A 26,062-nucleotide genomic window follows, 5' to 3' on the forward strand; every position below is an offset into this window, starting at 1 on the left:
GGTGTCTTGTTTTTTCTTTTGGAAAAAGCCTTTTTTTGTACTGGCTGTCACAACACAGGAGAGTGAGAGACAAAGAGGAGAATAGAGAGTGGAAGAAGGAAAATGGAGAGAGGAAAAAATGAAGGAGAGGGAAAAAAGAAACAAAGAATGACAGAGTGAAATAAAAAGCAGGAAAGAAGGAAACAGGGAAGGAGTAATTTTATCTGCATTGGAGAAAATTATGACAGTGAAATTCTAGACAGGGCAATACACTGGTGTCAATAAATAATAACCAGAAATAAGAACCAGAGGAACCCAATCAACTCAGTGAAGCTAGGGGTTAGCTTACCACATACTAGTGCAAAACTAAAACTATGCTAACATTAAAAGAGCTCCTACCTGGTAACACTGAAATAGAGAGTGGGGTACAGAGGAAAAACACACAGATATTCTTTGAAGGAAGGCAGGCAATATCCCTAAGCACTGAATTCTCATAGAAGCAAACAATATTTCAGCAATAAGGAATGACAGGGGGTTCATTATAGGTTATTAATGTTTGCCTAAATGGAGCAGAAGGCCCAGGCCTTCAGGGGAGAGCAGAGCTCCCAGCATCTCTTAATTAGTGCCTCTTCTGAACCCAGCAATGCCAAGCTCCAGTGCAAAGCTCTGCGGTCACACACTGCCTGTGTCGTACCAGAGAAATTCTGTCTGGCTGTGAAAGGGAAAAATAATGTGTGTGTGAGGGCTGTTGCACAGGTGACAGGAGTTAATCACTTTTTCTCCCCAGTTAAACTCCAGACAATACAAGGAATTTGGCTGTAACCATTGCCTCAACTTGCAGAGCCTTCACCCCAGACCATGAATTTTCAGACACCAGCATCTGGTCTGTGCAGCAGTCTGGAGAAAACTTATAGGAGACAAGAAAGACCTGGGGTTTTTTATTTTTTATTTTTTTATTAACTATCCAAAAGGCTGAAAAGAGGCATTGTTTTTTCTGGCAGGATGTGCTGCCCTTGGGGAAGGGGCTGCAGAGAGTCAGGGAAGATGTGTGGGCAGGGTTTGTGACAACAAATCCTGAAGCTGTTGCTACAGCAGGGATAACAAAAGGCCATATATTCTTTACTGCTGCTTTAGGAAAGACTGTAGCATCAGGTAAGGAAGCAGACAACGAAGGAGCAGCTGAGGCAGCACTTGTGTAGAAGCTTTGACTTTAACTCCTGTTCAACAACTAATCCAGTGTACTATGATTGCAGACAAGAAAAATCATGGAAGGCAGACTGTTAACTATAAAGCAGAAATAATAAGGGGATCAAATAAACTTCTATTAACAATGTGTCCTTCTATTTATTTGTTTATATTCTGTCTACAGAAAATGTGATGCTGGACTGAGGATGGCTTAGAACAACCTTCTGGCATGAAGACAGCTACAAAGCACAAAATACAAAAAATGAACTCAGAAGGGAACAAGAAAAAAACAGCATTTTCTTGGCATCAACAAGAAGCTCTTTATTTTTCCTCAAGTTTTCTTTTCTAAAAAAAATGGAACTAAGACACTTGCAGAAATGAGACAAACTTTCTCTTCAGGTGACAATATTCAAGCAAGCATGTTGTTTTATTGAATTTAAATGGAAAGAAAAGACAGATTTGGAATGGAATACAGTATCAGGGGAACTGAGAAACTGTGAACTTTCAAGGGAAAAAAACCTCCTTAAAACTGTGAACTGAGGAATGGATGGAAATACCATTTAAACCCCTGATTACACTCTGTGTGTTCTTAAGGAGACATCATCATCTTTGCTAACTCGACAGTACTTAGGGAATGGTTTACATCATATATTTTATTGTAATATTTTAAGAAAAAAAAATATTTAATTAGCTGTGACTTTACCATTACTGTTCAGATGTCTTCCTGCACCTTCTTTTTCTAGACAGCGCAGATGTATTTGCAGCCAACAGTCAAGGGCAGAAAAGATTTCTTTCCTCGATAATCTTTTGATTTGCCACACCCAATAAAATCCTTGTAGGGAAAAAGAATCAACACAACTACCATCTCCCAATCAATACCTAAAGCCTAACAGACAGTAATTATCAAAATAAGGAGGAAATCCCATATTGGGCTACATACCTACCCATTAATCAAAACAACAGAAATTATTTGCAGAATTGCTTTTTTAAAATAAGACAAAAGATGCCTCCTTGGGTTACACTTTGAACAGGCTGTAATCAAAAGAAAGAGAACCGAGACTAACTAAGCCCCAGGAAGCCGCATTGTCCCTTTAACCCACAGTATTCCCCACCTCCCATTAGTACTTAGCATTTTTCACTATGTTGTGACTGCTATTATTTCATTTAACACTGGTTAATCTGTATCTGAGGTACATGGAAACCCTCTAGATGATAAGATTGGACAGGTTCCAGCGTTGGCAGTTTCCGAGCGTGCACACACTCGTGTGTTTCGATCCTTCCAGGAGCTCCCTGCTATTTGGCCTGGCTGCCAATTCGTTCTTGGATCAGCCTCTCACTCAGCTCCCAGAGGGCAGTGGCCGTGGCATCTCCCTGTGCCTGCTGCGAGGGCAGGCAGCGGCAGCAGTTGTTGAAGTACATCCCTCCCAGCCCCTCCAGCTCCGCCGCCGTGCCGCAGTACACAGTCGTGGCAGCTCCTTGTTGCTGCAATTAAAAAAAAAAATAAATACATTAAGAGAGAGAAAATAAGCAAAACTATATAAATACTTAGAGAAATATTTTATAGTTTATCGTTATCAGTGTAATTTCTACCACAGCCCTTTGAAGCTCGTGCGGGTGCTGGCGTAAGCAGCGTGGCTGGCAGGGTAACCTGCCTGGGGACAAGGCTGCAGTCCTGCTCTTGGACACTTATTTACAAACCACTTCAACCACTTTTCTCTTTTCCTTCCCTCTATGAGAAAAACAAAAGAGAATCCTGACCCACAGCCCCAGGCTCAGCTGTTTTGCCCCTTTTTGATAAACACCTGGATTGGTGGCGGGGCTGCCCAGGTGGCGTTTGACACCAGAACAGTTGAGCCAGTTTAAAAGCAGCACCTCAAAACTTCCCTCTGCATCACAGAAATCATTGACCATATGCCTGGGCACCCTGACCTGCAACACAGCCTGATGGATGGATTTGGATTGTTTGGGTTTTTTAAACCTCTTGTGCAAAATTAACCTGGGCACTCCAATTAAGACCTATCATGTAAAGTGCAGTTGGGATTGGTGCCAAACCTGCCCATGGATCTTGGATCAAGTCTCCCCATGGCAGTTGTCACTGCTGCCATGTGAGAGTGTTTGTCTGCTGCAGGCAGAGACAGGGCTGGTGCTGCAGAGACATGAGGCTTTCCAATAGAGTTTTGTTCTGTAACAACCATTTTGCATGTCTTATAATGCTTTAAGAAGTGGAGTGGATAGATCAGAGGTTTTTGTGGATCAAAAGGAATTTTTAAATTTTTCTTGATTTCTCTGTTTTTCCTTTCCCATTAAAAAAAAAAATAATTAAATAACAAGTCAACTTATGTTTGAACAGGAAGAATGGATTTCTCTAAATTGTCCCAACAGAAACCTGCAGATGGAGGCCACAGGATTTGGGCAAGCACCCTGGCATGGGTGATGGGCTATTCCCTAGCACAGACTAAAAGCACAGTGCCAGCACAGCTGGGGAGAGGGCAAGAAGCTATTTTGCTTTGTAAACTATAATTAAAAATAATAGGTGAGAGCGCATTAGCAAAACACAACACTAATTTAAAACCGATAGAGTTTATCTGGCATCTTATGATTATTTATGTACATCTTAGTCCTTTCTGTGGTAACTAATTATGAGCTGATAGGAATCAGAATAAAGAGGCTGCCAAGTGCAATTGAAAAAGTAAATGAAGAGAAATTAGTTGTTGCCACATTAAGATAATTTAATGGGAAAAGAGAATAGGCTTCAATCTCTTGTGATTTTCCTCCACTCTTTTTTTTTTTTTTTTTCCCTTTCATCCTTTCATCCTTTCAGCCAAGGAAATTCAGGGTGCTGCTAGAGGGGTCAACCTGCAGAAGACCTCTACTTTGCATTCTCATCCTTCAAGGACAGGAAACAGTTTAAAAAGCCCCAGTTCTCCAGTTCTCCTTATTTGAGGCATCTCAACTTTGTAGCAGAAAAGAAGTGCATATTTGTTTGCAAGACATGCATTTTCCTCAGCAGATGGGATTAAACTGATAATGATGACTCCACATCTTAGAGATGATCTCCCATCACAAGGTAAACCAAAACTGTCTGTATTAAGTATTTTCAAAGGCCTGTATTTATCAACAGACCAAAATATTTTTAAAGTTAGTATAATACATAGTAATCCTCTTTTTAAGCCAGTATCTTTTTTAAAAAAAGATAAAGTATCTTAAAGGTGGTAGCAGAAATGGAAGAGAATTCTGCTAAAAATAATATTAATATAGAACAATACAATTCCTATGCTCATTTCAACTATCCTATAAAACTCCACAGTACAGGTATGATCACTGTATTCAGCTGTTTAGAATGTCTCAAAGCCCCTAAAGAGTATTATTAGTTTTTTGCAAGCAATTCAACTGGACTTTCATTAGAAAGCTAAAATTAAACTGAATTGCTCAATGCAGAGCGAGAGCCCTCAAGCTATTGCTGAAAAGCATCCATCCAGCCAAGCTAAACTCAGGCTATCTCTAATAGAATTCAGCTAATTCATAAAATGGAAGTTTATCAGAGCCAGCTCAAAATCCAACCCAAACAATAATTTATCTTTTCAAACGAGTCGAATTTGACGATGTTTAAACAAAATTCTCGGCAGGCAGAACAATGTCCCAGAGCACAAGAGCAGTGTTTTATACCTTAAGCATTGACACAAGCTAGACTCCAGAAGAAAACAGGTTTCCCTGTGTGAGCATAGGATATTTACTTTAAGCGATAAAAGATTGTGCGGCTGGAAGCCCAAAGCACTTTATCTTGCAATGCCTCCAGTGTTTTGCTGAGAACTGGATGTAAGCAACGTGCCATTTGCTTTTTTGGCTGTGTGTATCCTTACTTCTTTCTAAATGTTTCAGTCCTGTTGGCTGTTTTGGAAGAAAATTCAATGGTTCTACCATTGAAAGGAAAGTATCTTTCTTATTACTTAAGAGAAATGCAGTCGTATTTATCCCTTCGTTGACAGAGGGTAAAGCTTTATTATCTCACAATTATGGACAAACATGAACTAGGACATCAAGCCTAGGAGAATGCTTCGGACAGAAACACTATGTAACAGAAGGTAAATCCCAGGTTCTCAGAGCCATTTAACCACCTAATTTCCTTTGTGAGCTGCCTAAGTGACTTGTCTGAGGACAGAGAGGAGCGAGCATCAGAGTCACAGGAATCAAATCCCATTTTGGGTTGGGAGGGGTATCAAGAGGTCTCCAGCCCAACCTCCTGCCCAAAGTGGGATGCCTAGAAGCCTCATATATGCCATGCTGAATGGGAAGGTCCTCAAGGCATAAATCCCTTCTTTGTATCTACGATCCCACAAACCTCTGTGAAGAGCCAGAGCTGCAGATAAGTGCAAACTGCCTGCACTGCTAGCCAGAAACTGCTCTGTTTCTCAGCAAATATTGTTCATCCCTTATGAACACAGTCCTTTGAATGACATCTTTATATGCTGGGCCTTATGACATTTTAGTAACAAGTTTTAATTTTTTGCTCATCAGCTTTCCTGTTCACATATCATCAGCATACAACAGCAGAGGATGTTAGGGAATCTAATTAGTAAACAATTCCATACTGCTGATACAAGATGAAACATTCTTAAACCAATAAAAAGAGCACTTTAATCACTGTTGAATGACTTTCAATGCCAAGCGGTTTGTGCCATGTCAGAACATAATTTGAAGAAGATTAGAGTACTATATAAAAGAATTAATGTTAACAACTTCGTTAAAAAATGTCTTAAACAATGAGCTTGTCAGTTGTCACAGACTCTCCCTGATCCATTGTGATTAAGGCTCCCCCTCCCAACAATTTCAGCTGATAAACAATGCTAAAAGCGTCAGGCAACCTAAACATTTTTTTCCATAGGTCCATCAGTTGCACAGGGTGCTAATCACCAGAGCTGGGGTCAGCCTTCTTTAACCTGCAACAAAGGCAGCGGGTTGCAATAATGAATACACAGGATAAAGAATTTGTGAGAAGCCCAACTGAATCTTTAATCATGCCTCAATGCCATTTCCGATCCAGTCAAACATTTGAAAGCTGCTGGGCAAGCACCACGCTATCAATCTTTCCAGTGCAAGTAAAATTACCCGGGAATCTTGTTTTGGATTAAGTTGAAGAGTGTCTTAGTAATAAGGGTTCATCATTCTCTTCTGCAAATCATTTGTCAGTTTTGTAATACAATCTTCCTCTGCAGCAGGGTGGGATTTATACAGCAGTTGCTGTTTATTTATAGTTGAGGCTCAAAGATCTGAATTATCCATCCTTCTAAAATCCTTTGTTGAGTTGAAAATACTAAGTAGCTACTAGTTATAGGCATTTATTTCATAACTGCTAGCAGTTAATTTGTAACCGATGGCACTGAATGCAAATTAATATTGAATATCTTAACAGTAAAAGAAAAGGGGTTCTTGAGATACAGTACATGGTAAAACCCTCATTAATACATGTAATGCATCCGTTAGTATTCTGAGTTACCTTTTATGTTCCTGATAACAAAACATATTGCACAGTTAATGTTTAGTTTTTAGATTTGTCTACCTTCAAATGCGTGTTTATTTTCTAAAATTAGACTTTTGTTCTGAAGCAAGTTTACATCCCAAGCATATAAATAATAGAAACAAAGCCTTAACTTATCTGTATATTTATCAACTATGAATGAATAGGATCCACTCTAAACTCTGTTAAGATCACACAGCACTCAACATTGTCTGCCAGGGAGATGGGATCAGCTTATTTGAAAAGGAGGGGTTTATTTTCTTATGAAAAATTAAGGATAAAGGCCAGTCATCTTGGTAGCCTGAGGTTAAGTTCAGCACAGAGCATTTTAAAAGATGGACAGTGGGAAGAGGTGAATTCAAAATGACATGAGAGGAGAATATTTGTGACAAGGGCCAGATTCAAAGCAAGCAGCTCAAGTGAAATAAAAAGGCAAGTCCTTAAAACTCTTCAGGCTGTTCCTGTTATTCGTATCAGGACCATTAGACAAAGCCAACACATCCCTAACAGTAAAATATCAGACCCCCACAAAGGCGCTGTGAGCGTACCATTTACAGCTGAATAACTCATTACACAGCAGTGTGAGGTAGAATCATAGTCATGAAGGCTGGGGAAGATCACCAAGTCCAACCACTGACCTAAGCTAGCAACCAAGGTACTATGAACATATTCCAGATACGAAACCAGCACGGTGTCCCATAATTTCTCTATGCTTCTGATAAGCACCCTGAAGAGTTCATTCATTCAGGGAAAAACTTCTCACCAGCTGGCTTCGGTAGTGGCCGTTTTCCTGATTTGATGTAAAATATAAAATCTCATTTAATTAACAAACAAAATGATACAGAATCTGTTTCCACTACAATCGGTTCCATATTATCCAAACCAAACCCTAAAGTGACAGCAGTGGTTTGACATTCCTCGAGCCTCACCTCCACCTGGTGGGAATTAGCACAGGTGTGCTGCCTTCTCAGAGGCTCCACAGATTGGAGCAGTGGCTGAGGATCTGCTCCACTGCTTGTTGTCACCCTGATGCTGATGGTCGGGGTGGGCTCAGTGGGATTTGTGCTGCCTGGGGGCAGCTGAGAGAAAACTGCCTTCAGAATAGATCTGCCTCCTTCTGGTATTACTACAAGCCCCAAGCTGGGATTGTGGTGCAGAGCTTTCTCAAACTACATTTATTCCTTTTTCCTATCAAGCCCAAGTCTTTGTGAGCAACGTGGAGCACAATGACCTCTTCCAAAAAACACTAGCACATCTAAAATCCTCATGTCCTCGTTCAACCTCCAGGATTCCTCAGTATCTGAAGCATTTTTAGGAGGAATCTTAAGAGTTGTTTGGTGATATCACCCAAGGCTGAAGCCAGCTGTAGCTGCGGGAGCCACTTCTCAATGTCAGGCGTTACTGTGCTCCTTTTCCTACTGGGATAACTCAGAGCTGTGAGGAGCAGTCTCTTTTCCAACAATGCAGTGAACAAGTTTTAGTCTCGCCTGTGAGTTGACAGGAGAACTGTTCAGTTCCTGCTGCAGTCCTCTTACTCAGAGAATTCCAGATGCACAGTTATCTTATGAATAACGCCCAGAATGTGTATGGATTAATGTCCTGTAAGAAAACAGGATTCCTTGATTGCTTTTTCAGCAAAGAAATATGAAATTGAGACCTGCCTTTGCTATTTTGGGAGAAGCGTGAAACTGAAATCATATCTGCAGCTAAAAAATAAAACTCTGGAGCTGCCAAATATGATCTAAACTCCAAACTGGGCTCAGTTGACTTCAGGTCCTATTTCCACCCAAGTGCCAGCAGGAAAACGTGACCTGAACTGACACTGTACTTACAGTCTTTTCAAAGCTCTCACCGAACCACATCTAAACCAGAGGTTCTCAACCACCTCCCCTTCCCCCATCACCACAATTAAACCAGCAAAGCATCTCTTAGAAGAAAATACAACGGATAAACCAAAATCTATAAGGTCCGCTTTTTTCCCTCTGATGTATTCCTTTTTCAACTAATTCCCAACTACAAAGGCTCACAACTCCATCAGCCTCTCTACTTGCAAAGCATAGTTGGTTTCAAGCTGTAACTTTTCTTAGTGTCATTAAGACCCTTACACATTTACAGTATTCTTTAAATACATTAGAGGAGATAAGTGTGCCATGTTCTTTGAGTAAGGAAACCGCAGTAGCTCATGAAAGAGGATTTGTTTTCAACTGCTGAGGCATTAAGACCTAGTGATTATTTCAACTATTCAGTATATGCAGCTATATTTAACTTACATTCTGGGTTTTAACTCTGCAAAAGAAATCGTGTCCATTGTAATAAATGTATTTTGATAATGCACCATGTTGTTTGTGTTATGCAACCCCTCATATGTTCTCAATTACAGCAATGCTAGAACTTGAGAACTTCCAACCTCCAACATCTGGTATCAAACAGATTTTCTGCAACCATTTCACAGGAGGAAAAAAAAAATACAATACAGGACATCAAGTCAGAAGAACTGGCTTGTTTATCTCTTTTTGACTTTTCCTTCCCTAGTGAGCTTGGACAAGTCACTTCAGCTCCATGTACCTCACTTTTCCCAGCTATAAAATGGGGAGAGTACTCTTATTTACCCACCTCACAGGGGTGTTGTGAGGAGTCATTCAGATTTATGGAGTGCTTTCACACTTAATTTGGAAAAGCACTGTGTAAGTATAAAGTGTTATATTACAAACCATTGTTAAAATGTGTAGAAGATGTAGAACCACGTTGGCAAAGTAGCTGACAAAAAATGTAATTATCATTTAAAATCATGCCTATTCTTCTCAATTGTAGAAAATTAATTCTTTAACCTGTGTAGCTGTCTGCTGCCCCAGATCTTGTTCCAGTGTCTTCCCTCTCTCATTCAGTTCTTTTGCCCAGCTCACAGAGAACTTGGTAAAACTCTCACTAGCCAAAACAACAGTGAGTGATTAAAAAATGGACGCTTTAGAGGGAAACACTCCCTGAAAGGATGATCCATACACTCATCTCTCCCAGCCTTTGCATATGCTAGGCAGAGCCATCATGGCATACCAGGGGTGGGATTCAGTTGCCTAACATGGATCTTGAGACATCTGAGCTGCCTCAAGATATCCCACGTGCTCCACAGCTGTCTTTCAGAAGGGTACATATTTCCCATAGGTCTGGTATTGTATCTGCCAGCCCCTCACGGATATCTCAGCTAAAAGCACCCAGTGGTTAAGACAACACCAGACTGTGCAATTTAAATGCTTTTGCCACAGCACCTGGAAGGGAGCTGGTTCCCACAGGCAGCACCGTTTTTCTTTCTTTTCCACAATCTTATTCAAGTCCTCAGTCAGCTTCTGAAAAATGTTCCAAGGCTGACAGAGGGCCACATTCAGCTCTAAAAGCTATAATGAAGCCTGTGGCTTCACCTTGCTCCACCAGCATTTCAGGGCAGGAACAGCAGCACTCCTCACAGGCCTCTTTATCAACACCACATTTCCAGGGACATCAGTGCTGCAATTCCTTCTCCTGCCCACTCAACCCCCGTTCACACCTGATTTACACTTCTAAGACATCATTGCTCCACTGAAATGGCAGTTTTGAACACTCTATGCAAACATCTATGCTCTTTTCTTCTCACAGGCTGGTATGGAGCAGTGGAGGGCTGCAACATTCTTCTGCTAATTTCTATATTTGGGAAAAATCCCTGAGAAAAATTATCATTATTTTCATTTCAGAGAGTAACGGGGCAAGGGTAAGATCAGGTTGAAGAAATGAGGCTGCAGTCCATTGCTTGCCCCCTGCCCTGTGTCCAGCACTGGCCAGTGGAGTGAGAAGCCAAGAGATGTCAGGGACAGTCCCTGGGCATCCAAGCACTGCTGGGGCTGCTCACACCTGAACATCTGTGGCTGCTCACCTTCTGTGAGGCACATTTATACAAACACCATCACAAATATGAATTCTGTCACCACTTGTTGGCCACAGTCAAACTGGAAATCCTGTGGAGGACTGGAAATCCTCCTGAAACACATAACCTGCCAGCAAAAGGTGGATTCTTCTGGGCAAGGGCAATTTAAAGAGCTGAGCAAACAGGTTGCTGACGCTAAACATATCCTGCCAAAAAAGAGAGATTAGATACATTGCTGCAACTAAATCATCAGAACTGGTCTGGCTGGTGTTTGGGCATACACAGATGAGAGTTCACTGAAATCACTCCTGTTATTAACTTGTGCTGAATTGAAATGTTTTATGGTTTTTCTGTATTTTAATTATATATATACTTTATATAAATGTATGTATACATACAGTACTGTATATGCTGTATATATTTATATAGCTTTTTAATACTATTACTAGTCCAAATTTAGACTTTCTCATATGCATTATTGCAAAGAATATCATCTCAATGCTGGCATTTGGCTTCTTCCTTCATTGCACAGATAATTTTTTTAGACTGAATTTTATTTCAGACATGAGTGGAAAAGAAAAAAAGCCACACTGCTTTTTAAGAAAGTGACCTTCTGGGAAAGATACCTACTGAGCTGTTTGTTTGGGTTTTAAAGATAAAGACTGTTTTTCATCTGTTGATACACATGCACACATATGCACATACACACACACAGACACACACAGTCCAATAACACAATGCATTGAAAAACCACAGGGTGTTATGATGGGGAGGTATCATGGTAAGAAAGTAACTACCAACTCTGTCTTCCAGAAACTAATTAAGGGAATGTATTTTGCAATAATACAGATCTAGCAAACAGGCCTCTAAAGTCTAGGCTTAGAGCTGTAAGCCAGGCACTCCTGTATTATGTATGTGTGATTTTCATAGATAGCCTGCTGTAAAGTGTGCCCTGTTAGTGCATCTTTCAGGCTCAAAGACACTGGTCTTGTTAATATTTCATTTAGTACATACTGTAGAGTCTCATTTATATTACTTCTATAATTAATGGTGATAGCTTAGGCACTGCCTTTACAAGGAGGGATCCCTGTATGTTGGTCGATGGGTAATGAGAAACAATAGATATTTCATTCACCAGCAGCTTGTTGCTAGTTAGTAGGAAATTATCGTGTGTACTGTTGCTTTAATTGCCAGGGTAAATAATGCCGCCGCTGTGTTAGTGAACATTTTAAAGCACTTGATGCAAATAGACTAGAAACAAAACACAAAAAAAAATAATTTACCTTTATTATGCTATACCTTAGCACAGGGAGTTTAAAAGGTACGTCTTAAAACATTTGCGTTCTATCATGCAAATATATCTTAATATGCATGTGCTGACTATTCAACTACTGTATTTTAGGAAATACAATTATGCTGCCTTTCTCTTCTCCTATGTAGACTGTAAATAACTGTAGATTTTTCTCTTGTTTTCCCATGTAAATATATGTAAATATTAACAAGCTATGCATGCTAATATTCTAGGCAATTTCAGGTACTTTTATAATCTGAAGGCATGTACTTGAACTGGTTTGTTAAAAAAATCAACTCTCTCAAATCCTTTAAAGCTCATTAGAAATTAAAGATTTCTTACTAGACTGGTTCCTTCACTCTCAGTTGTTTTTTTGTTTATTTTTCCATCTGCTTTGCCAGAGCTGTCTCCCAAGACCCGCCACCAATGATGCACATTCCAAGGCTGTTTCCTCCAAAGCATGGGGTCCCATCCCAGGATATTATTCACTCCCTGCCCCAGGATGGGCACGCTTTAGATCCAACACCATCCTCAGAGGGGATGTCTATCCCCTTCTCTCTGACTTCTCCCTCTGTTTAGTGACCACAGAGTCACAGAGCCGTGGAATGGTTTGTTTTGGAAGAGACCTTAAAGATCCTCTAGTTCCAATGCCCTGCCATGGGCAGAAACACCTTCCACTGGGCCAGGTTTGATGTTTTCTATCCCATTTTCTCAGTCCATAATCTGTCAAGCCTGGATTTAATACCCCAAGTGCCAGGGCTGGGTTTGAGGGCAGATGCAGCCCCAGCCAGGAGCAGTCCCCATGGCTCTGCAGTCCTGCTGCTCACTCAGACGTGCTCCTCTGTTTCAACACGCTCTTTATGTTTCTTTTCCAGCATGCTTATGACTTTGACAGACTGTGAAAATAATTTGATAAATAGCTTGATAAATTTCTCCATCTCCTCCCTTCCGTGCTGTAACACTGTTTGTGGAAGCCTTTCAACTGAAGGAGTGTGAACAAAAAAGAAATTACCTAAAGCTTCTAAATCAAGTCACCTCCTGCATACAGATTTGGAGACAAGGTTTCAATTTAGCTCTCTTCTCCCTTCTTTATTTTTTTGTTCATGCAGTAAATGAAGATTACTCTGAGGAAAAAGGTAAGAAGTAAAAAAAAGATGCATTTTTCCCCCAGTACAGTAGAGAGGAGGAAAAAAAAATCCCCTCTCCATTATCTATGAAAACTAAATGCAATGACAACTTTTTTAATTGAAAGAAAACAGCTTTCATGTCTGAAGATGTTTTTTTTCCCAGACTAGGCATATGAGAATAAACACATTAATTGACAGGATCCTCATGACTTTTTAAGTTCCTCAAACTTAGCTTGGCGTCTGGGGAAGATCTCTTTCCAGTCCTTGAAGACTCTTTTAAGATGAATGTTTAAAAAGCTGAGCTGACACGGGCATTACGTTCAAGTGCAAGCTGTACTATTCTTTAGTAGAGGGCGTAGAAATGGTTCATAGAATTATTATCTTTCTACAGACAAAACCCATTACCTTCACACTAGGAGGGAAAAGCTAGTTTTTAACTTATATAAAACGGAATCAATTATCAATATCTTTGCATGGTTTCCCAGCTCTGCTGGAGAGCAGTCACAGAGCTAAACACACAGAGCCATTTGGCAAAAGGGCTCCTGCCTGTGCTGGGCTTCTTGTTACACCTTTCATTTAATAAAATCACATCTGCAGAAGCAAAAATAAGTCATAACAATTTGTATGCAGGGCTTCCACCCTGACTGTCACAGAGGGAGATGGGAATCACATTTGCAGGCCGATCACTGGGCTTCTGTTACTTTCGACTTCTTCCCAGTAAAAAGTGAACAAGCAAATAAAAAGCAGCCAGTGATGCAGACTCAAACACAGTGGTGAACAGTAGTGCAGGTCAGAGCATCCATAAAGCCTGTTGTCTTTGGTGTGGAAAAAAGTGCTCCTTCAGCAACCTCTGCCATATAATGTGCACCATCCTGCCTCTGAATAATCCTTTTGCTGGCTTTAAAAGGGTCTCTCATGGATGCTTGTGCTTCCAGTGAGAAAAGGAAAGCTGGAAGGTCAGTGGCGACTTTTCATGGTGAAGTCCACACATGCCCATTGGTTTTAAACTGCAACCAACAGGAATCTTATGTCTTCCAGAAGACAATGTCTAACCTGGTCCAACTCTGTGTTTTGTGGGTGGAGCGATGGATAAGGGCATTGGCCATCCTTTAAAAGCTGTGTGCCCAGCTATTTCACCAGCACAGGCAAACTCAGGTGCACACAGAGGTGCAGCACCTGCAAGGTATATAAAACATAATACTCTGGAAGCTGGCAGTGCTGTTGGGGAAGGAAATGTTCATTATTAGACTCTCTTATGTGTTTATCCCATTCATGAGATCTGCTTCCACAAAGCACATAATGATAAATGGCACATTTGCAAATTATCTTCTGAGTGCTGATGAGAAATCAGCAACCTGCGAGTTACCGTGACTTTGAGTGAGTACACTCCACTGCGAGCCTCGTTTGCTGAGATGCCTGCCAAATGAGTGCATTAGTATATTAGGAGTCTAATAAATTGACTAACAAGCATTTGATGAAAAATAGCTGTTCCATCCGTTACAGTTATCATCACCGCCAACAAGGCTACTGGGGTTGGGATTTTGAAGGCACCAGCTGCTGATAAAAGAGTTGTTGCCGTGCTGTGCCACGCTCTCAGCAGTATCTCCCTCCCTAACTGTGCATCTTAACAAACTCTCAGCAAGACACAGGACCTTCTTTGCTTAAGTTTTCCTCTGCCACTTCATGACACTTATGAGGATTTGAGCCATTGCAGTCTTACTCAGTCCTGTCTTTTCTCCCTGCTGCAGAAAGGAAGATGCTGGGTTTGCCTGTCTGGGAAGGAATTGGAGGAGACACTTTCTGTTATGGAGTTCAGCACTGCTCAAAAACCTGACACTGTTCACAATTCACATTCATAACCTGAAAACTTTTAGCTTGTTGATTTTTGCTACAAACATCAGACTAAAGGACCGAGGTGGCTTTGGCTATAGTCCCATTCAGCAGAAAGCCACTGCATTATTTAATATCATGCAATCAAATGAGTTTCAGGAGTGGCTCAGAGTCCTAGTTCCAACTCACTGTCCTCATGGAAAAACTCAGAAAAAATCATACAACACTCCACCTGTGACATTCACTGCTTTGCTGGATATTTAAGAAGCCCAGTTCTTTTAATGAGTAAAACTGATAAGCTCCCATCATGAAAACATCCCCCCTGCATTGGATGGAGCAAGCAACTCCCATGTTCAAACCCTCGGGTCCTGCAAAGCAGAAAGAGGGCATTCAAAGCACAGGGCTGGCTGTGCAGAGCCCTTTGGGAAGGCTTGGCTGTTACCTGCAGCCCACCCGATGCACTGTGGGTGTTTGTCCCTCCTCCCAGCACATGGCTGGGGCAGCAACGCTCTGCCCTGGCAAAGCCTGCTTGAGTCAATTACGTCTTTTCAGGCTAATTAATTCTTGGAAGTGCAATATGCCCTTACGGTCAAGTTTCAGAAATCTTCGTGCTGGTTAATTTGTTTAAAGTAGAGAGGAACCCAATTCATCACGTGTCAGCCCGTTTATCGTCTGCCGACAAATCCCGGTGAACACTTTAAAACTGCACACGCCTAAGGAAAGCTCGGTCTGTACCTTCCCAAATTGCATTTCTGCTTTTACCTGAGACATTCGCAAGATCCTCAACTCTGTCAACAGTCGCTCTCCAGTTTTGTTTAGCTTATCATCAACAGACTCTGCTTTTGTGAGTGGACAAGTCATTTGAGTGTGCACCACAGTTATAATGGCCTGACTGACAGCTCAGCCAGATAAACATGAGAGAATAACAGACGTAGGAACAATCTGGGTATTCATTTTGTCCGTTCAACCGGGTTGAAAGGATTTGCCAGCCAAGGGCACAACACTTCAGGCTAATTTGCTCAGCCAAAGCACTGCCAGAGTGCAAGGCTGCAAGCAGATGACTGATGTTGGGGAGATCGGCGCTCCCAGATGAGGTACTTATTATTCACCTCTGCCTCACGGAAAATGAAAGTACTCTTTATTCAAAGCATCCATTTGAAAGAGGAAAATATATAGAAATGAACTTTGTTACAAAACTTGAACCCTTCTCACTGCTTGCCCACTTCTGCATTAATTCCAGCTTCCTGTCCTCCTCCATGTCATCCCTGCAGGGTTTCTGTTTTCTTGCTCCTCACATACTTTCCTTAGCCTTGTTTCCTGCTTTGCAGTTTCACCCCTATAGCTGAAAGTATATTTCAGGTACATTTTCTTTTCTGTTTATCCTCCATTTTTAAGCTATACTCAGCTCTGCAAACCTCAGAGGCCCAGCTGTATTCTCAGTGTCTGGTGTAGCCGAGGGTGCCACGCTGTTGTGGAGCCAAGGGACCCAGGGCCAGTGCAATGACAGTGCTGTCCTGGTGAAGGAAAGTTGTCTCTTGCACATTTTAAGCACCCTGTGTTTAGAGTGACAGAGCTGCAAGTTCACCTGCTAATCATGTAAAAGTAAATGATGGGTAGAACAGCCAAGCCTGTACTAAGAAAAGGTAAACGCTGCTCTGACATATTCCCTCAAGCAAACAAGCAAAATAATAACAGTTTGCTGTGGAGGTTTGCAAGTTTGCTCCCATTAATTAAGTTCCATTTTCCAGCATCTTGAGTTCTAAGATGTTTTCTCCAGGACTGATTTCAACAACTCCCTCTCCCGTTGAAAAGCAAAGGCCAAACCCTGCTTTTGGTGACAGCAGCATGACTCTACTGGCTTCCTCCAGCTGGGGAGCCAAGACACAAGGTGCAGTGGGATGGAGGTAAATCCCTGAGCATTTTTGGAGGGCAGTGTCCCAGCGGAGTGCCCACAGCCCAAGCACAGCAGGCTGGGAACAATGGCCCTTGCAGAGGTGATGCACTAACAGCCTCAGACACATCACGGGAGGAATGTAAAGTGCACCTGACATTTCTTTTGATCTACTCCTAAGAAGCATTAAAAAGCACATTAATGTGCTGCTTTAGTGTGTGTGTTCAATGTGATAGTTGGAGACATAACTGAGCCTTTCACAAAAGTCTAATTGGGGAGAAGAATAAACTTATTGTTTCCTCCTCTGGACATGCACCCTGGAACATAGGCAGAGTTGACATTTGCATGAAGTATGTTGCTGTTTTGCATTTTAAATCCCAGCATGCTAAATGTAGGTTGAATGATCACTTTGACTATTATTAGGAAATCAGTACATGCCCAACAGCAGTTCTACAGATGCAGGAACTGATATTTCCCAGCAGCAGGCTGTCTTTCTCCAATGCTGAAATTCAAAAGTGCATGTGTATATTTACATACTTTTATTATAAATTGCTTCTTTAAAATGTCAAATGAACACTAATAAAGTATCTGAGCTCCTACAGCCACTTTTCATGTTTTCATGCAATTGTTTGGTATTGCAGATGTGGACATCGGCACACACACATCAGATTCACATCTAGTAGCAGAGTTTCGTGCATTGAGCTATTGATACTTTTTGACCTTGTCAAGACTATGAAGCACCTTTGCATCTCTGTGCTTTCAGTTGCTATGCTGAAGTCCCTTTGCTCTTTTAGGACAATCACACAATAAATAAACTGCAACAAACCAGGTAGCAAAGAAAAAAGAAATGTAAAAAGAGAGCATTCATACTCAGGTTAGTCAATAGGAGAACAAAGAGAGCGAAGAAAGTCAGGTCTAAGTTCCACAACAGAGGTAAGGTCAGGAACTACATTACTGGGTCATCCTAAATTTTGCTGAAGACTGCATATTCCTTGTTCTTATTTCTATCAGCTTAGGTGTGTGTTTGCACATCTGGTCAAACCTATGTTCTGCTGAACTCTATTTTGCTCTCTGTGCAGTACTCTTTCTTACATCTGCTATGCTGATAATTTATGTGTCCCCGATTAGCTCCCTCAGTGCTTTATCTCTGGGAGGATTAGAAGCTTTATTGTGTCCTCTTCATTTGTCTCTAGCACCTCCTTCCAGCCTCAGCCAGGCTTCTTGGACAGCCTCCTCTGCTGCAGTACTAAGGATGCCAAAGCTGCTCTACTAAGCCATGCACCTCTTAAACTCCCCTGGCAAAAGACAGTCTAATTTGGGAGAACCATTACCTTCCCTTTATTGTAGCTCTCTCTCAATCTAGCCATAAAAACTGCAGTGCAAGGGAGGAGGAGGCTGAGGAATGGGAGCTCAGAGAGCCCTGCTGCTCTGTGTCCTGGCACTAACAGAAAAGCAGGAACCTGCAATGCCAAGGCTCCCCAAGAACACAGAGTGTTCTGATCCAGTTAGGCAGGTAGTTAAAACATCTCCAAACTGCTCTGGGTACAAAACAGATGGATGCAGAGGTCTTCTGGATCATGTACCAAGCAATTCTGGTTTCTGTGTGATATTTATAAACCAGTAAGTTCTAGCTGGCACCAACTCAGGATTAAAGGAGCTCCAGCCCCAAGACCACGTTACACTCAATGCTTCAAAAAAATGTGAGGCTTTTCCCATCCCTGCTTTTTTGCGTCCTTATTTTTCTTGACAACAGCATGATATTCTCATAAACAAGGAAACACCCTGCTCACCACAAAGGGGAAAGACAGGGTGGGTTTTTTTCAGCTACTCCTCTGGTTGATGTTCAAGGTGGACTCGGATGGGCCCATCTTGAAATCTGGGGAATTCCACTGCAACTTCAATAAATTGTTTGTCCTAGAGAAAAAAAATTTGAAATACAATACAAATGCATAGAAAACTCCAGGATTTCTGCTAGAGACCATGTGGATTTCAGAGGCCTTCCTTTTAAATTATATAATTAAACTGATCTTTAAGAAGCAACCAACACTGGAAATCTATCTTTTTCAATATTTAGATCTGTATCCCCTTTCAAAAATGCAGCCAAAGCTCTGCTGATGGAAGACCTAAGATATTTCATCCAGAAGCCAGGGCAGAGGAGGGGGCTGAGCACAGCAGCATTGGGAGGAAAGGGGAACAATTCCCTGAGCCTGGGGAGCCCCTGGGATGGGAAGCTGGAGCTGCAGTAACCTCCACAGTGTGAGCATACACGTGTGCTGTCACTCAAAGAGTGAAATACTTGCTTTGATGGGATACACACCTCTCCTTCTTTCTCCAATAGGAGGAATGGAAATGTGTCTGGCTTCCCAGCAAACACACAGAAGAACCTTTCCTATTGGTGCAAGTCAGTTGATTCTAGCTCAGTATTTTCCCATTTGCTACATACAAGTAAAAATGATGCTGTCTAATGAGATCTCTATCCCCTGCTTTGCCACAATGCATTATCCTGCTAGAAGGATACTCTTTTGACAATAAATTTCTATTAAAGTGCTTTATGCTCTTAAGTGGCACAATTTTTTTCAGTTGGCAACATGTGAAATAGATGTTCTGTCCAACTGCTGTATTGGAGCTGTACGAACTCTCCCTGCATAGTTTTGAACATGTTTTTTTTTCAGCCAGGTTAGATTACAGAACAGAAAATCAGTCAGTGGCATAAATGATAAACACCTAAAGGATATTTAGCACTTACTTTCTGACAAGTCCAAAAATGAATTTACTGCAAAATAATGAACTTAAGTGACCCCTGCTGACTTCTCAAGGAATGACATTCCATAGGGAGTCCCATCTGTGAAACAAACTGTTCAGGTACAAAAACAAACCCTTTGTCTCAGCTCCTTGGACTTTTTCTTGGAAAAAATACTTCCTCAGAAAGTTACTGGTGATCTGAAATGGTTCTGGGGTCTACAGTTTTGGCTGGTCCATCTAATAATTGAAAAAAAGGATAAAAGGTCAGATTTGAACCCTTGCAGCAGCCAGACACAGTTATTTTCTTTTTTTTTTTTTTTCAGGAGTATTGTCAGTTAAGCATAGCTGGAACTTGAACATCTTATATCTGCCCACATATCTGGCTAGTGCCTTCTGGCCTTCTGTGTAATGCAAGGGACTAATAAAACATGGCAGCACTTGATGTCAGATAGTTTGTCTCTGCCTTGTTTAATCACTCTGAATGGAGTGATGCTCAAGCCAAACTTGCATTCACTATCGGTCTGCGAGAGGCTGCTGAGAGCCACTTCTCAGCAATCAGCTTGAACCCTTGGCAAGACATCTGTCAAGTACACTTTAGCATCCCCACAACCTCGAAGTAAGAGAAGTGGCCTTCTCAATTTGGATGCAATATTAAAGGCAGTTGACAGAAATCTTACATCCCGCTGTCTTTTCTCTCTAGGTTGGCAATTCTGATCCCATTAAAGTCAGTGGGAGCCTTGTCATTGACTTCAATAGACCAAGCACTGCAAACATAGTGTTCAAGATGGAATAAACACAACTGGATAACTCTCAAACTCATTGAAAACCTAAAATCCCATTAGGTTATTGAGGTATCTTGACACTCAAGAGACTCTTGAAATTCCAGAGGCTCAGGCATTTCACACAAAACCCAGGATGTGTCCAAACGAGGAGGCAGCATCGCTATTGTCCTCATTAAACTCTTAAAACACAAGAGCTAAGCTTTCAGCAGAAATCAAGGTGTTAGGTCCAGTTGACTAAAGCAGAAACTTGATCAGAACATCTACATCCCAAACAAAAGAATTTCAAGTTCAGATGAACTTCGTCAGATTTCTCATGACCTCATCTGCAGTGGGCTATTGGTAGATACAACTCCATTGTGAATGCAAATGTTTATCCAGTAAGACAGCACACTTAAAAAAAACACATCAAAAGAAAAGCAAAACAGAAAAAGTGACCATCCAGCCTCATTTTCTATGTAGGTGCTCACAAAACCCAAGATATCACATGTACTGGAAATTACTGGAGAATGTTTCACAGGATGTATATATTCAAAAAAATTTCCTTCACAAATGCATACGGTGCAAACGGCTTAAAAGCATCCAAAGTATTCTTGGAAAGTGCAATAGCAGATAAGCTCCCCTTTTAATTTGTCTTAGACTAGGTGTTAGTGCAAGTTATGACCAAGAATTTAGCACATCCATTCAAATTATACCTAAAGCACTAAATCCAGCACAGCAGTAATTTTCTAGTCTTTCATACCTCCCAACTTAATGAAAAGAGACGTTAATGTCCCAACCACAGATTAATTAGATGGAATCATTAAGAATTATTTCCCATGTATCTTTTGCTAATACACATATTATCATTGAACACTACCAACCCTGTGTGGAAGGTTAATGTTATTTTGGAAGAATATTTACAGTATCAGGGATTGAAAACACAATACCTAAAAAAATATTTTCCACCTGCAGCTATCTGTCATCCATCCCACACAAACTTTGAAAGCTTTCCACTATCTGTCAAAACACAGGTTTTGATGCAATAAAGACTGTAATTATTGAGCATTTACAAGAAATAATATTTTCCCTCTGGTACACGTTATAACAGTTGTTAACATGCAAGTATGAATACTAATGCTCCAAGCCCACCTATGCTCTTCACAAATGATAAGGATTTTTTCGAATACTGATATAGAGGCAGGTATAATAAAAGAGCAAGATAAGACTGAATATAGGTTTTGAAAAGTAAATGTCAATCAGAATAAGGTTTTTAGAAGCATAAGAACTTGATTTGAGGTAGAGTTTGGAAATAAAGCTGACAATTAGATCCAGAGATATAAACAGCACTTCTTTCGTGTTGAAAAATAAAATGATCCTTTTGCAACCAAAATACCAGGCTACAAAGATGTGTGAAGGAAACAATACCGAGGATGCAACAAAACAGCTCTGCAGATGCCACACAAGCAGATGGCTTAAGCTGGCTGAATTACTGTATAAACATTTAACTGAGAGCTTGATTTTATAAGTGTGGAAATTATACAAAACAAAAAGGAAATGATTCTAAGAAGCACTTAAATTAGTAATTTGTAATTTTCTCTGCTAAGATGGCCTAGCTCTGCTGCCTTGCAAGAGTCCATTGAAGAGGGGGGTTCTGGAATCTGTGAGAGAAATTGCACACTGTAAAAAGGAGCTCGTATGAACACACGGAACTAAGCGAGGCACTTAAAGGTAAATATATACCTTTCCACTGATGTTGCAGCTCGAATCCATTCTAACTGCAAGTTAATAAAAAAAATCTCCCCACCCCTCCCTGCTCTCCATTTCCTCCTTCATGTCTAGATAACAAAGGCTGTGTCTCTCTGTTTATATCTCAGTAACTTCTACAGCAACCGCTTGTCGTGTTACTTGGGCTCAATTGTAATACGTGGGCAGGAAGGGCACAAGAGAAAAAGGCTCTTTGTGTATAGATATCTTCAACAAATACCAGTGAGAAGGCGGAAAGGCAAAAATATACAGGAAAAGGGAGAAGAATTTATGCAGAAATTATGTGGTTTCTTGCTACAGAGTGCAGTCTGGATAAAATAAGAGCATCACTGTTGAATTGATGGGTTTGGCCTGATTAATGCTTAGACATGTGTCTCAGATGAATGTTTTCTATCATTTTGCAAAGAAATAACAGGCAAAACAAGAGGCTGATGATGGGTACAGGGTTTTATCCTGATTTACTGAAAGCCAAAGCAATCTGTCCTCAACATTTCCCAAAACAGCGACAATTTTTTCTTCTGCCTTTCCTGGTGAGCAACCAGACCCCAAACAGTTCTAGCAGAGAGTGCCACAGCAGTGTCAAACCTGCCCCTGGAAGCTGCCATGCTGTCAGTGTCAGTCTGCACGACATCCTCCCCTGATGCTCCACAGCAAACACGACTGCTTCGTGTGCTGCACTTACCTACAGCTCACCACTCCGAAGGCCAGCCACCCATTTTACATTCCTTGCTGCTGAAAAGCCATAACTTGCTATTCCAGAACTGAGATGGCAATTACATTGGGTGCACATAGCTCTAATAAAAGAGTAAGTCATCTTCTTCCTCAAAACCTCTGTTTTCCCTGCTGTCTGCATTCCAAATTCTCCATTTGGTTTAATGATCAAGGAGACCTAATAACTTCTCCCTCTAAGCAGTTTCATTGTGCCAGGAACAAAATTAATTATCATCGCTCTTACATTCTAATACAGAATTTTCTCATAACTCTTTCCTCCTGGTCTTCATCCTTTTTCTCTTCCCATATACTCCCTTGCTTGTATCTCCTTTCCTTCCAGTTCATCTGTTCCAAACCAATCACTTTGCTTGGGATTCCCTGATATCACATCACTGAGAATCTGGAAATCAAAGTGGTATACGAATTACCATGGTTGTTTAAATCCACCTCATCTTGGCTAGGCAGGATTTTTGAATCTTATATCAAAATGTTTTTCTCTGTTATACCTGGCGTTGACATCAGAGACTGAGAAAGGTGAGAGAACCCCTTTATTGACAGCATCCCATGCAGCTCCAGTTTCTGATCCCTCAGGTGATTTAACTAATTAAGAAATCCACTTTGTCAAGCTTGCCTCATATTTTCTTTTTTGTTTCCATTTTTTCTACAGCCTTAGAGTTTCCTCACTCCATGAACCTATCAAGCCTAACTCCAGAACTGGATTCATGGTTTCTACTTCTCCAGCTTTTGACTATGAAATGCAGAAGCCGGGGTCTGTTTTCAACGTCTTGTTACTAGAAAAATGATTCTAAAATTTATTTTCAAGAACGCAAACTCCAACACTTTAATTCAAGAAACCGAAAATCTATTTTAAAATGCAAAGAAAATTACATTTGGTTGACAAACATTGCAACAAAGTGATGAAGTTTCATAGTATTGTCCACATGTCTAATTAATATTTGATGAGAAATATATTTGATAATAGGATGCACTTCCAATAATCAAACTATGATTGATCTAGAAACACACTACTAACAAAACCCCTTCTCATATGATCTTTGCCTGGTCAATCAAATTATCTCTAAATAAACAAGTGTTATGTAGACCTAAAAACATTAACCTGTAAATTACCTGTCTACCTCTTCTCTCCTTGAGTATTGACATTGTAAAATTTTTGTTATGACTCAGGTCATCAATCACAATATAAAAAGAATATTTGACCGGAAGTCCAGGGATTCTGATACAAAGAGTTTAATTTGACAGACTAAAAATTTATATTATGAATGACTTTAAATACCTTCTCTAGGTACTTTTTGCCTGCTGGTGTACTGGAGAAGTGACAAAAACGGTAATGTGAAAAACTGAACTTAGATTCTCATGACCAGAATCAGGATGGTTATTTTTGCCTGCACAAAAAGTACATTTAAACCTGTCTTGTTTCCTGGGATGATCAGACAAAGAAATGCTGATGAACTTTGCCTTTTGGAACAAGCACCTCCATGCAAAGCTCCCTCTCTTTTTTAGGCTAGTAGAATTTGATACATTTCTTCCATCTTTGTAGGAGCTAAAATACATTATTAAAACCCATAGTTCAGTTACAGCACTGTAAATCACCGCTGCTACCCAGGTTCTAAATTTTAATTTCACTCCAATCAGAATCAATTATTCCACTTCCCATCCCTGGCCTCTCACTCAGTGCTGGGGAAGGAACATCAGCTGGGGATGCTGCTGCTGTGGGCCCCCTGGGCTGTGCCAGCACCCCTCCATCAGACAATGCACATCACACACAGGGGAATCATTCAGCTTCTGACCCCATGGCCACAGCCCCAGATGGGGCTGGGGGAGCCTGCGACGTGCGGGTTCAGGGGTAGCACACGTGGCAACAGGCACGAGCACAGGTTTATGTGCAGTGACACCAGTGTCGTTTACATGTCACGTACACTCAGAAATCTCCCTTGGCAATTGAGAGCAATGAAATCCTGCTGTACAAGGTGTACTGTGCGTGACAACTGAAATTACAAGCAGCACCGCCAAGCCACGCTCTGAGAAGCTTCTGTAATTTTTACCTGATTGACAGATGTTTACAGAAAAGATGTGCTTTATTCTTAGGATATGAGCATACAAGGTAGCAAACAAGGTCCTCGTGTTTCCAAACAACCCAGGCCATGGTTTAACGAGCAGAATAGATGTTGGGTACAGAGCACAGGCAATCCTGACTTGTGTTGGTTTGCCACCCACGCTCAGCTGAGTCATCCCAGGGGCTCTGCGTGAGTAAGTGCTAACCAACACGAGGGCAGCGATGAATTCCTCCTCAGTTCAGAGCTTAAACCCAACTTATTCTGAAAGCAGCAACTACGACAGCGTGGGAGAAAACAGGATGCCCACTACTCTGCCTTTTGTATAGCAGAAGAGATAAAGGAGGAAAACAATACATGAGGAGATGATGCAACTTTTTCATTAAGAAAAGTGACAATAGCAGCAGACTGTTAAAGATTTATCTACAAGACAGGGCCCTAACCCAGGAAAAATTTATCTAGTTCTGAACATGAAGACTCTTCTCAGCAACAAGTTATGGACAGTGTATTCTCCCAACCCCACCCTAGTTTCATTGGGGGTAAGGGCCTGGGTGTCTTCCATCTGCTCAGTGTCAAGCTCCTGGGGCATCTTGATGCCTAATGCACATTTATGTTTCATACGACCAGAGAACCAGGAGTAATTACCAAATAAGAAGGGTACATTTCAGTAGGTAGATGATGTGGCTGAAATTTCTTTGGGGAGCCAAGTTTGATTATGTAGAGTATGTTCTGAAGTCCCTTACTGGCTCCCTCCATGTCAGTCCAAGACGTTAGAACCTCTGCCCCGCATCTCGCTGCTCATCACCCGCTGCCTGCCAGCAGGCACCACCCTGCACTACCTGCAGCCCCAGCTGCTCTCCTAACCACCCAGATGATCCAGCTGGATACTACTGCCTTAGTAGAGACCTATGATAAACTGCTGGAGATACCCAGGTTCTTTTGCAGAGCTGTGTTAGGGCAGTAGTGGCAGCAGCTCTGTCAGAGCAGTCGTGACGCGCTGCTTGACGTGAGCCAGGGGCAATAAGATTTTTGGCAGACACAAGCCCCGTCAGACAATGATGCATGAACATAGCCTTAGAGCTTGCTCAGACATCTCTGCAGTATTAATGACAAAACCCAGCAATCACCATGGTGGGATTGAGCACGCCTGAAAGCTCTAGTAAGTTAAAACAATAGGGGGAAAATTCTTGTTCAAAAAAGGAAAAATAAGGGAGCTCTGATACAAAGCATTGCAGGGACAATTAATTTAAAATAGAATGGTTGAACTCCTGGAATCTCCTTGCTTTATCCTCAATAGTTTCA

The 26,062-nt window shown here is 41.2% G+C and overlaps 1 protein-coding gene across 1 annotated transcript in view; it reads right to left on the minus strand.

Annotated features, from left to right (window-relative positions):
* Nucleotides 1–2,366: 2,366 nt before the first annotated feature.
* The window catches only part of WWOX (WW domain containing oxidoreductase), a 478,554-nt gene continuing 454,858 nt past the window's right edge, over nucleotides 2,367–26,062 (minus strand). The window contains exon 9 of the mRNA XM_062499918.1: nucleotides 2,367–2,646. Coding sequence (XP_062355902.1) covers nucleotides 2,458–2,646 — 189 coding nt within the window. The 3' untranslated portion in view covers nucleotides 2,367–2,457. The remainder of the gene's footprint in view (nucleotides 2,647–26,062) is intronic.

The sequence above is a fragment of the Cinclus cinclus genome, chromosome 11 (genome assembly GCF_963662255.1).
Source record: "Cinclus cinclus chromosome 11, bCinCin1.1, whole genome shotgun sequence".
In the NCBI taxonomy this organism is placed as follows: domain Eukaryota; kingdom Metazoa; phylum Chordata; class Aves; order Passeriformes; family Cinclidae; genus Cinclus; species Cinclus cinclus.